General features: G+C 40.0%; 1 protein-coding gene across 25 annotated transcripts in view; it reads right to left on the bottom strand.

Annotated features, from left to right (window-relative positions):
- The window catches only part of DENND1A (DENN domain containing 1A), a 566,188-nt gene that overhangs the window by 523,685 nt on the left and 29,522 nt on the right, over window positions 1-12,981 (bottom strand). For 24 of the 25 annotated variants that reach the window (XR_010323028.1, XR_010323031.1, XR_010323027.1 and 21 more), the window contains one exon: window positions 4,286-4,356. Coding sequence is in view for 19 of the 25 variants with exons in the window: in XM_064291468.1 (XP_064147538.1) it covers window positions 4,286-4,356 (71 nt within the window). In the remaining 6 variants the exon portion in view is untranslated. Of the gene's footprint in view, window positions 1-4,285; window positions 4,357-12,981 lie in introns of those variants that run through there. The other variant, XM_064291469.1, reaches the window with a different exon arrangement.

Below are 12,981 nucleotides of genomic sequence, written 5' to 3'. Positions count from 1 at the left end.
TATAAAGGAAGATATCCAAAAGGCCAGTAAGCATATGAAAAGGTGCCCGAATTTCCTTAGTCATCAAAAATCGCAAATTAAAACAACTAGGCAATACTATTACCCAAATAGCAAAAATCAATATATCACACTAATGGATGAAGTTGTAGAGCAATAAGGGCTACCAAGCACTCCTGGTGGGACTACAGATTGGCATAATCAACTCTGAAAAACAGTTCAGCATAATTCAGTAGTCACATATAAGACTTCATGTATAAGAAAAATCATACCAACATTACTTGTAATAGCCAGAAACTGCAAACCGCATCAAATGTTATTAATGGCAGAATGGATACGTAAATTGTGATATAATCCTGTAATGTATTACAGAGCAATGAAAATGAATGTACAACAGTTACAACATAGTGGGGAAAAAAAAACCCAAAATCATTGCCATTGAGTTGATTCCGATTCATAGCAACTCTATAGGACACAGTAGAACTGCCTCAAGAGGGTTTCCAGGGAGCAGCTGGTGGATTCAAACTGCCAACCTTCTGGTTAGCAGCCAAGCTCTTAAACGCTGCGCCACCAGGGCTCCCAACACCATAGAGGGCCCTTAAAAGTACTACCCTGAACAAAAAAAGCAATAAAACTATACACAGAATAATGTTATTTCTATAAAGTTCAGAAAGATGCAAAACTAAATTACATTTTTAAGAACACATGTATGGTAAAACTATAAAGGGAAGGGGACACCTCTCAGGTGCTGGCCAAACCCATCTCTAACATTTTTTAAAATTGTGGTCTAATACACATAACATAAAATTTACCATTTTATGGAATACTGTGCTTCAATAAAGAACAATGATGAATCCGTGAAACATTTTATACCATGGAGGAATCTGGAAGGCGTTATGCTGAGTGAAATTAGTCAGGTGCAAAAGGACAAATATTGTATAAGACCACTATTATAATAACTGGAGAAACAGTTTAAACAGAGAAGAAAATATTCTTTGATGGTTACGAGAGGGGGAAGGGAGGGAGGATGGGAGAGGGATATTCGCTAATTAGATAAAAAAAAAATTAGTAGGTAAGAATTATTTTAGGTGAAGGGAAAGATAACACAATACAGGTGAGGTCAGTACAACTGGACTAAGCTAAAAGCAAAGATGTTTCCTGAATAAACTGAATGCTTCAAAGGCCGGCACAGCAGGGGCAGGGTTTGGGGACCATGGTTTCAGGGGGCATCTAAGTCAATTGGCATAATAAAATCTATTAAGAAAACATTCTGCATCCCACTTTGGAGAGCGGCTTCTGCGGTCTTAAATGCTAGCAAGCGGCAAGCTAAGATGCATCAATTGGTCTCAACCCACCTGGAGCAAAGAAGAATGAAGAACACCAAAGACACAAGGTAATTATGAGCCCAAGAGACAGAAAGGACCACATAAACCAGAGACTACATCAGCCTGAGACCAGAAGAACTAGATGGTGCCTGGCTACAACCGATGACTGCCCTGACAGGGAACACAACAGAGAACCCCTGAGGGAGTAGTTGAGCAGTGGGATGCAGACCCCAAATTCTCATAAAAAGACTAGACTTAATGGTCTGACTGGGACTGGAAGGACCCCAGAGGTCATGGTCCCCAGACCTTCTGTTAGCCTAAGACAGGAAACATTCCCAAGGCCAACTCTTCAGACAGGGATTGGACTGGACTATGGGATAGAAAATGATACTGGTGAAGAGTGAGCTTCTTTGATCAAGTAGACACATGAGATTATGTTGGCATCTCCTGTCTGGAGGGGACATGAGAGGGCAGAGGGGGTCAGAAGCTGGCCGAATGGACACGAAAACAGACAATGGAGGGAAGGAGTGTGCTGTCTCATCGGGGGAGAGCAATTAGAAGTATATAGCAAGGTGTGTATAAATTTTCATGAGAGACTGACTCAATTTGTAAACTTTCACTTATAGCACACAAAAAAAATTTTTTTTTTTAATTTACCATTTTAAAGTATAGAATTCAGTAGCATTTAGCATATTTACGATGTTGTGCAATCATCACCACTATCTAGTTCCAAATCATGTTCATCACCCCAAAAGCTCAGGGCCACTGGGGCAAGGAATTTTGAGATCCTGAATATTCGAAGCCTGGCCTAGGACAAAAGGTTTCAGGCTCTAGGTAGGCATGCGCTGTAGGCCCCAAAGACTCTCTGCCCCATAGAAAGGGGACAATGGGCAGAAAAGGGCCAAAGCAAAGCCCTCTAAAGCACAGGGCTGTTGCAGAGGTCCCTCTTGCCGGCACCAATATTCCCTTAAACCTGGACACTATATATCTTAACAGGGGTATTGACTTTACAACTATTTGCTGAGTTTTACAGACATCATGTGCCTGCTGATATGATGCACTAAGGAGCACACAGTATCAGTTTCAAAATACTGCTGCCAAAAGCATAGTACCTGAAACTAATCATGAGGATATAATCAGACAATTCCAAATCCAGGAACTTTCTACAAAACAACACACCTAAATTCTACAAAAACTGGTCATGATAGGCAAAGACTACAAAACTATTCCAGACTGAAAGACACTGAAGAAACATAAAAACAAAATGCAATGCATGATCCTGGATTGGGCTCTGGATCAGAGGGGAAAAAATGCTATAAAGGATATTATTTGGGACAATTAATTAAATTTAAATATGAGCAACTAACATAAAATTTTTAATTCTCTTATTTTGATAATTATACTATGGTTATGTAAGACAATCCTTATTCTTAGGAGATAAACCCTGAAGTATTTAAGGGTAAAAGGCTGTAATGTCTGCAACTTAATCTTAAATGATTCAGCAAAAATAATATGTATACATGTAGCCCTGGTGGCACAATGGCTAAGAGCTACTGTGAGCTACAGCCGCTAACCAAAAGGTTGGCAGTTCAAATCCACCAGCTGCTCCTTGGAAACCCTAAGGAATAGTTCCACTCTGTCCTGTAGGGTTGCTATGAGTTAGAACAGACTCGACGGCAACAGGTTTTTTGTTCTGTTTTGTTTTGCAGAGCGCTAAAGCAAATGTGGCAAAATGGTAACAACCAGTAAATCTAGGGAAAGGGTATATGCACTGAATTATTCTTATAATATATCTCTTAGAATATTTTCAAAATAAAAGTTAAAAAAAGTAAACTAACAGGGTAAAGACTTTCATTTTGTTCATTCTTCTGCCTCATTCGTACCTTTCAAACTTTGTTCATATTCAAAGAACAGCCCATTTAACTTTGGAGAAAAAAAATTCTAGGGCATTGGAAGGGAAAAATCTTAGTAACTGTAGAAATTATCCTTACATTTGTCCTTAAATTCACCTGTCAAATCACAGCCATCATCAAATGGTTACTTTGTAAAACAGGTCCATAGAGGTACTGCTACATGTACACAACTCCTTTCCAGACCCAATGAATGGTCTCTACACACAGTAAGAGACATAACTTAATATACAGACAAAAGGTCAGCAGTCTGAATCCACCAGGAGCTCCCTGGAAACCCTATGGGATAGTTCTACTCTGTCCTATAGGGTCACTATGAGTCAGAATCAACTCAACAGCAACAGGTTTAACGCTCAATAACACAAGCAGGTTTTTGTGAGTGTGGATCAAGAGTTGCTCCCTTACATACACTTTGGCAAAATGCACCACTCTGTTAGGCACCAAGAAAAAGAACCCTGGATCACAAGGTTAATTTTCTCATTAACCAAGAAGGATTTTATTAGGTCAAGAAGTGAGACGGCCAATCTGCATACAACACCCTACCCTCATCTAAGGCCCTGTTGCCCAGGGATACATGTCCAAACCAGTGCAAAAGCTAAAGCCCAAGGAGGTGTTTCCTCCAGCTAACTTCCAACCTTCTCTTACCAGAGGTCACAAAAATTACTAAATTAATTCTATTTCAAACATCTCTTTCTGGTTTAGTGGCCGAGAATTCCCTATATATCATTTTGTATCCTATAACCTAATTCTAAGCCTTTGTCATTAGCAAGGTGACAATATTTCATACTAACTACTTGACTTCCAGGTAGACCCAATGGTCACAATGAAAAAAACCATACTTCAAGCCTATAATGGCAGCAGTTTTTAATTCAAATTGTTCATTGTGCTTTTATTCTCCATTCTTCCTAGGATAATGTGGGCATAAATAAAAGGAAAAAGTACTTAAATATACTTAAAGATAAAAAACAGTTTAAAGTAGTCACATATTATCCCCACTGCACGTCTATCTCATATGATAAACAAACACCATGTCATAATCAAACATTCAAGTACCTGAAAGAGTGCCACCTGTCCCAGGATAGGCCACTTCAACATATACTTCAAATGTGGTCTCTGGATTTTGCCTACAAAAGAAACAGAACCACGATTACTGGCAAAGACAGAGGCAGCATGGTATAGACCACATGAGCTGTGGTATAAGGTGAACCTTGATAAAAATCATTAGCTCCACAATCTAACAGCTGTGGAATTTCAGACACGCTAACTTCTCCAAGCCAGCCTTCCCAATCTATAAAATGAGACCATCTACCCAAAAGAATTATTGTGAAACAAAGAATATATACAAAAACTGCCTAGGCACAATCTCTGGCATGGAATAGGCTAGCCAACACTACGATTTTACAGATGTCCTATTTCAAATTTCCACAGCTGAATCTCCAAAGCCATAGGTGGAATTCTGAGGAAACTCAGATCAGGCAACACCAGCACAAATAGCCCTAGTCTTCTCCACTGTATTCTTGGATAAAACCTTCACTTGACGAAGTTAATTTGCTTATCTAGAGGTTTTAAAGACCAAAGCAAGAGAAGCAGTAGCCAGTCTCACTAGGCTGCTGTTAAGACCGGATGCTGTATAAATATAACATACTATTCCCGCAGAGGAGGCTTCATCTGTATTGACAATGGCAAGTATATGCATGTTCATTATTATATTCTTTTACCCTTTATATGTCATAAATATTTCACAGTAAGTTAAAAAAAATCATAGCACTGACAGAATGTTAACACTGATTAATTCTGGATGATGAGAACATCAGGGTTGTATTATCTTTGCATTTTCTCTTTTTTCTTTAATTCCAAAACGATAATAGACACTATTCCCAGATTAAATAAAATCCATTTAGCAGATGAAGGTGTTACACTTTCAAACGTTTGTGACTAAATTCTATTTTAAGCCTGACAACAAAGTCCAGATAGGAAATGTTCTAAGTTGCCTAATCAGACCTAGGAGTTAATTTAAATTGAAAAACTACCCTTGATTTTGCCCAGTAGATTCTACTTTTCATAGTTAAATTTATCTCATTTATCATATTTCATCTTCACTATAATCCTGTGAAGTAGATAGACCAGGCATTACCCTCACCATACAGGTGAGGAACCTAAGGCAAAGAAAGTCTAAGTGACTTGCCTGTGGTCCCACAGCTAGTCAGAAACACCACCAGGGCCAGAACTCACACCTCTTGGCCCTGTATTTCATTAATTCTAAGGTGGATCTTTTTTTTTTTTTTTTTTACATCTCTTATAATTGACAAAAGAGCCCTGGTTGTGTAAGGATTAAGTGCTCAGCTGCAAACCAAAAGGTCTGTGGTTGGAATTCACCAGCCGCTCCACAGGAGAAAGATGTGGCAGTCTGCTTCTGTGAAAATTATAACCTGGGAAACCCTATGGGGCAGTTCTCTCTGTTCAGTAGGGTCACTATGAGTCAGAATCGACTAGACAGCAATGGGTTTGGCTTTTTGTTTTTGTTTTAGCTGCCATGGAGTTGGCCCCCAACTCTGACTACCCCATGTACAACTGAATGATGAAATGCTGCCCAGTGATCAGTTGCAGATCTGACCATTGTGATCCATAGGGTTCTCATTGGATGACTTTTGGAAGTAGGCCGCCAGGCTTTCTTCCTGGTCTGTCTTACTCTGGTAGCTGCCGAAGCCTGTTCAGCATCACAGCAACACGCAAGCCTCCACTGACAGATGGCTGGTGACAGCGTATGAGGCACACTGGACAGGAATCACACCCAGGTCACCACCGCATGGAAGGCGAGCATACCAGTGAACCACCAATGCCCCTTTTCTTTCTTAGTAATGCATAAAATGGTGCATCTTATAGTCTACGATATTTTAGAATCAATGAAATGTGGTAATATTCCCTCTGCTCCCTTCTGAGTAGTAAAAAAAATTGTTTCATGCATTAGTAATCTACGTATTTCTCTTGTGAAAGACTGTCATTTCTTCACTAAAGAGAAACTTGGGCTTTTGTTTTAAACAAGTGCCTATAGAGAAAAGTGCTCTAGAATTCAAGGTATTTAAATATATCTTGTCAAATATAATTATTAAAAAAATCGGACACTAAATCAAAGCACCCTCCTTAAAAGAAATAAGGTTTCAACAGGGCCTTTTTTTTTTTTTTTGCTGTTTTTTCCCTGCACCCACCCACTGCCGTCAAGTCAATTTCAACTCATAAGGGCCCCATGAGGTTTCTGAAGCTGTAAATCTCTAGAGAAGCAGACTGCCACATCTTTCTCCCTCAAAGCAACTGATGGTTTTGAATCCCCCACCTTTTGGCTAGTAGTCAATCGCTTCAACCACTGTGCCATCAGGGCTCTTTTTTTTCCCTGCAAGAGGGTACAATCTAGACCTACAACATCAGCATCCTTTGGCCAGAAAACATTTGTGAAAAAATACATTTAAATGGCAGAAAATACCATATGGAAACATCCGTTTCATTCAAATGATCTCAAAGTAAATGGTTTGATGAAAGAAAGAAATGTTCTACAGTCATCCTGTGCTATGGGTTGGAATCGACTTGAGGGCAATGGGTATAATCTCAGAAGCATTTAGAAGATTCCCTCTAAAACCTAAAAATATCTTTCTTAAGCCCATTTTGCAACTGGCTGGATTTCACCTCAGAATTTTATTCCTCTGGATTAAATGAATAGTTTTCAAAATGTATTCCATAGGACCTGAGGACTTTCACGGAGGTTCTTCAGAGCTTCCACATATTTTTTATTCACATTTCCTCTTTTTAATGTATTTTTACCCATTTTAAAAAGTGAAATTAAAAACATGAACATGCAAAGATGTTACATACCAAATTTAAAACACTGGAGCACCAACACATGAACTTGTCCTAAGTTAAGGTTTTTTGTAGAGACCGGCTACTCCTAAGTGGTAGCAGGTCTGTCCCAACATGGTCTACCTTTTCTTCACTGCTTCTCCTTCTTTTGCTCTTTAACACACTTTAACCCAGCTTCTGAACCTACCATACCACTCAAACAGCTTGTCGAAATCACCCATGACGTGCACATTGCTGAAACTTCACTAAAACGATCATTTCTCGATGCTCATTTTAACCCCTCAGCAGCATTTGCTGTGGATTGATTTGCTCTCCTTCTTGAAATACTTTTCTTCACTTGCCTTCCAGGATCACTCTTCCAGGTTTTCCTCCTACCTTACTGGATGCTATTTGGCTAGTTCCTTCTCACTGCAAGCTCTCCTACCTTCAAATTTGTGGTCTTGAGCCTCTATCTACACCCATTACTTAGATGATCTCATTCAGTCTTGCGGCTTTAATTTCCATGCAAATGCTGCCAAGTCCCAAATTGATATCGCCAACCTGACTGCTTCCCTGACTCCAGATTCCTTTTTCTAACTGCCTACCCAACAACCCCACTAAGATTCTAAGAGGCTTTTCAGACTTAACATACCTCAAGCCTTCATCTCCTGAAATCTACCAGTTATTCAGGCCAAGTCACCCTTGACTCCTCTTTATATTTTATATGCCACAATCACCCAATCAGCAAATTCTGTAGACTCTACCATCAAAATATGTTCAGAATCTCAACGCTTCTCATCACTCCCTAGCACTACCATCCTTGACAGATCACCATCATCTCGCCTCAATTACTACAATACCCTGCTTCTTCCTTTGCTCCCTTCTATGGTCAGATCTCAACTTCCAAAAAACCAAAACAAACCCGTTGCCCTCGAGTTGATTCTGACTCATAGCAACCCTATAAGACAGAGTAGAACTGCCCCACAGGGTTTCCAAGAAGCACCTGGTAGATTCGAACTGCTGACCTTTTGGTTAGCAAACGAACTCTTAACCACCACACCACCAGGGTTTCTGATCTCAATTTAGTGGCCAGTAATTCTTTTATTTTAAAGGTCAGGCTACATCAGTACTGTGTTCAAAACCTCCCCAAAGCTTCCCATACCACTCAAGGGCAAAGTCAAAGTCCTTAAAAGGGTCCTATGTGATCTGGCCTCTGCCTACCTCTCCAACTTCATTTATGCCTCTCTCCCCTCGCCCACTACACTCCAGCCACACTGGCCTTCTTTCCATTCTTCAAACACACCAAACTCATTCCCTTGTTATAGCCCTTTGTATTAGCTGCCTCTCTGCTTGGAATGAGCTTCCCATAGCTAGCTCTTCCAGTCATTTAAAACTCAGTTGACACCTGACCGCCTCAAAAAGGTCTTCCCTAGCTACCACACACTCTCTCACATCACCCAATTTTTAAGTCTCTGCATCATTCCTATCACAGTCCTGTTTATTATATGTCTCCCTCCTCTAAATGTAAGCTGCATGAGAGCAAAGATCTTGCCTATCATGTTCACTACTGTTTCCCCAGTACCTGAACAATAGTGTTCAATAAATATTGGCGAAGGAATAAAGGCACTATTGCTAGCCTTCCTGCATTCTAAAAGACTTCAATAAATGATTGTTGAGATCACCCAGTTTTGTGGTTCTCAAATTTTACCAGGTATCAGAATCACCTGTAGGCTAGTTAAAAGATTACCGGGCCCCGCTCCCAGAGTTTTAGACCTAAGAATCAGCATATCTAACAAGTACCCAGGAGTCCCTGGGTGGTGCAAATTGTTAAGAACAAGACCACTAGCCAAAAGATTGGTGGTTCAAGCCCACCTAGAGGCACCTTGGAAAACAGGCTCAGCTTCCAAAAGGTCACAGCCTTGAAAACCCTATGAAGCAGTTCTGCTCTGCACATGTGGGGCTGCCATGAGTTGGAATAGACTCAAAGGCAACTAATAACAAGTACCCAGGTATTATTGCCGCTGACCATACTTTGAGAACCATTGTTCTAGTTCTTGTTTTAAGTAATTTAATACATGCAACCTAGAATAAACCTAGGGACTATCTTAATTATCTATCATTTCAATAGAGGTCTTACAATAAAAGATAAATTTCAAAGAAAAAAAAAGTAGTTGTAGAAACAATGAAGTGTACTCCTCCTATTCCTATCTATAGTTACTGTCCCATTCTACTGAGTAATAATAAAGCCATTTAAGTTTCTTAGTTCAAATGGCTGGCAGACTTCTATCACATAGAGCCAAAGATTATGGCAGTCTCTCAAAAAAGAAAAAAAAAAAAGCTGACTAAAACACTAAGAACAAATTGGTCTAAAATTATAAGTTATAGCATGTGTATCCATGATCATTTACATGTTGCCTTACGGAGGAAGTGGTGACTAATGTTGTTAGAAGTTATATAACATACCAACAAATATACATAAGTTATTTTAAAGGCCAGTGAAGCCAACACAGATGGAAGCATTTTCTATTTCTCTGCAAGTCAGAAATAAATTTATTAGAAGTGTCTCCTCTATATGCAAATGGCCAAGTGACCCTTTCTTAATATTTTTAGTAAGCCTGTGAACAATTAACACTACAACAATTTCAGAGGATTCCTGGGACTACCTTGAGTCTACTTATTCCTCCATTACTCTTCAAGATGCTCAATAGTTTTAACTGCTTGGCTAAAGGAACTAAAAATTCTATTTCTGTCCTATTAACACTCACTGCTAATCTGATACACATAATGATGCTGAGAATACCACGTTCAGAGCCAAATTTCCAATATGGACCCAAGTTTTCCCAGAACATCTCATGATATATCTTAACGTATTACCATGGAAATGTCCTGGTTCTGCCATGATAACTGTTGCTACTGTGTCAATTTCGACTTATGGCGACCCCATGTGTATATCACAGTAGAACCGTGCTCCATGAGGTTCTCGGTGGCTAATTTTTCACAAGTAGCTCACCAAGGCTTTCTTCCAAAACACCTCTGGGTGGACTCGAACTCTCAACCTTTCAGTTAGCAGCTAGGCATGTCAAATGTTTGCACCACCCAGGGACTCCATGATATCCCATTATTAATTATCTTATATTCCATACCCTCTGTGATCTGAAACCCTATCCGCCTGCCAAGCATCTTTGTCTTTGCCATTCCCCACCCCCTACAGTCCTGTACCCTAAACCCTAAGATCCAGCCATACAGAACTACTTGCAGATCTCTGAACAAACCATGTTCCAATTCTCTAATAATAATATCATCACAGTACCAATACCACCGCTTACTCTTTCCCATGTGCCAGGCACAATCCTAAGCACTTGACATGCATTTTCTCAGGTAATCTTCAATAACCCTACGAGATAAGTGATGTTACCTCCAATTTAGAGATGAGGACACTGAAGCTCAGAGGTTAAAATAGCCAAAAGAAAAAGTGAGCAAGTAGCAGAGAACACGGAGCTAACACCAAAGACACTAACCCCTTTACTATTCTACATTATTCAGGGGCTCTGCTTCAAGAGCAGTCTTTCCAGCCTTTTTTTACTTGGCAAATTCACTCTTCAAGCCTCAGCTCAGGTATTCCCTCCTCTCTTGAAAGCTTTCTCCAACCCCTCCAGTTGGGTTAGGTGCCCCTCCTCTGTGCTCTCAGGGCACTCTGCACTTCCCATTCTCATGGCTTTCACTTACAACACTAAACCCTGGTACAATTATCTGGGAAGCTTTTAAAAATCCTGATGCCCAGGCCATACCTTGGACCAATTATATCAGAATCTCCAGGCATCGGTATTTTTTAAAGCTCCCCAAGTTACTCCAATGTGCAGCGAAGATTGAGAACCACTGGTATATCACTAATTAAGTATCAGTCTTCCCCAGTAGACTGGCAGCTCCTTGAGGGCACCAACTCTGTCTTTTCCTAACCCTAGTCAAACACCTGTCACAATACGCATTTGATGAATGAGTTTTCCCTCAACATCTGACATATAGTTTCCAGCTCCCAATAATCCTGCTTCTCTTTCTCTGACAAGAAGTAATTTACTGAATACACACTGCTCACACCTGACTGTTACTCTCTAAAGATGTTTTTCTTTGGAGTCAAAGGTAACAATAAGTCACACCTGCTGACAAGAGCCTCAGCTCTTAAATATAGAAAAATGACAGGTACAAACAGCTAAAAAGCGTCTGAAAGGGAGGTCTGCTCCATTCTCGCTTCTGGGAGAATGAAGGCTGGGAGTAAGCCAAGAGAGCATTTCTATTCAATACCACTCTTCTGAACACAATTCCCAGTGTTTCACTGGAAGGGCCATGCCCAGTGCTCAGAGCCTTGTTCTCAAAATGATTAAGTACACTCAGCTTGAAGTCATAAAACAGACAAAGGGTTTGATAATTTTCAGGCACAGGAAAGCTTAATAGTTTTTGTTTTTTTTTTTTAAAGCATCCTGCTATTGATCACTCTGCTGGATCATCAGCTTTCAGTTAAGATCTACTTTTCTTAATTACAACATATTATGAGGTTAGCAGGAAAAACGTAACACTAACTCTTCACAAAATGAAATCTGCGCTGCATATGGTAGCCAAGACATAGCGCTGGGCCCGTATCCTTTCAGTGTTATTTAGAGCTACAGACCTGAAACAAACCCAGTATTGGGTCCCCTTCCTCCTCTCACAGACTTCAAAACTTCAAACAAGCTAGTATCCACCAAGTAAAATATTCTCTCCAGACTAATGATTTGACTTCAGTACAGTGTTTCTTTAGTCCACTGAGGGGGCTGAGGCATAATGTTTCAAAATGAACTGTCTTAAAGTTGACAACATGGTCAAAAGAAACTGTATACACTTTCAGAACACGCTAGCAAATATCACCTAATAAACATTGATTCCTTTAAGCTACACAAACAAACAAAAAAGGTAGTGTTAATATTTCCAACAAGTCTCCTATTTGTTTCAGTGGACTCTGAAATTGAAGCTGTTTTTCCAGGCTGAAAATGTTGTATCAAAGGGTGCTTTCTAACCCATAACAAGTTAACACCTCCATAGGAGAATGCAATCATTGTTGAGACTTGTTAGAAAATGATTATCTTAGTTGTGTAATTACACAAACAAGTAGTTTCAAGACTTTACACTTAACTTTTCATTTCTAATAATGTTCTCAGGATCAGATTAATAAAGATACACAGATGCTGCTATTAAAGGAGCTACAAAGTTTAACTTTCCACATATCCCTCTGGAAAGAGGTATATGCCACAATGTGCAAACAAGTTAACTGGAAGAGGTTTGGCTGCATTCTAAGCGGAGACACAGAGCCTCTACACCCCTTAGCAACGTGCAGTATTCTACACAGTTTTAATAAATTCTCATGTATAATGAGCTACAGTGGAAACCCTAGGCTCTTCAACCAAATTAATAGCATTTGCAAAGATGGTATCTATTCCGTTATTGATAAACATTTTTGTCTCCTTGAAAAAAATAAAAAAACTCCCCTTCCCTAACTTGGAGTCCCTGGGTGATACAAATGGTTAATGCTCTCAGATGCTAACTGAAAGTTTAGAAGCTCGATTCCACCCAGGGGTGCCTCCACAAAGGCCTAGCAATCTACTTCTGAAAAATCAGCCATTAAAAACCCTATGGAGCTTGTGCTCCGTACCACTCTGACACACATGGGGTTGCCTTGAGTCAGAATCAACTGGTTTTTTTTCCCTTAACTTGTCCTCTTCCCTTTCTGAAAAATTTAGTCCTAACGCCATTAGGTGGGGCACAGCAAGGCAGATGTCCATGCCAGTGATGGCCCGATGAGCAGTATCTGAGCCTGAGCAGGGTAGAAGAATGTCCATGCTGAGGGGTGGCCTGCCATAAAATGTCAGAACTCAAGCAGGATGAGGTGCATA

Source organism: Loxodonta africana, chromosome 9 (assembly GCF_030014295.1).
Source record: "Loxodonta africana isolate mLoxAfr1 chromosome 9, mLoxAfr1.hap2, whole genome shotgun sequence".
Classification (NCBI taxonomy): domain Eukaryota; kingdom Metazoa; phylum Chordata; class Mammalia; order Proboscidea; family Elephantidae; genus Loxodonta; species Loxodonta africana.
Note: the sequence above shows the minus strand (reverse complement) of the source record. Positions and strands in the feature narration are given on the sequence as shown.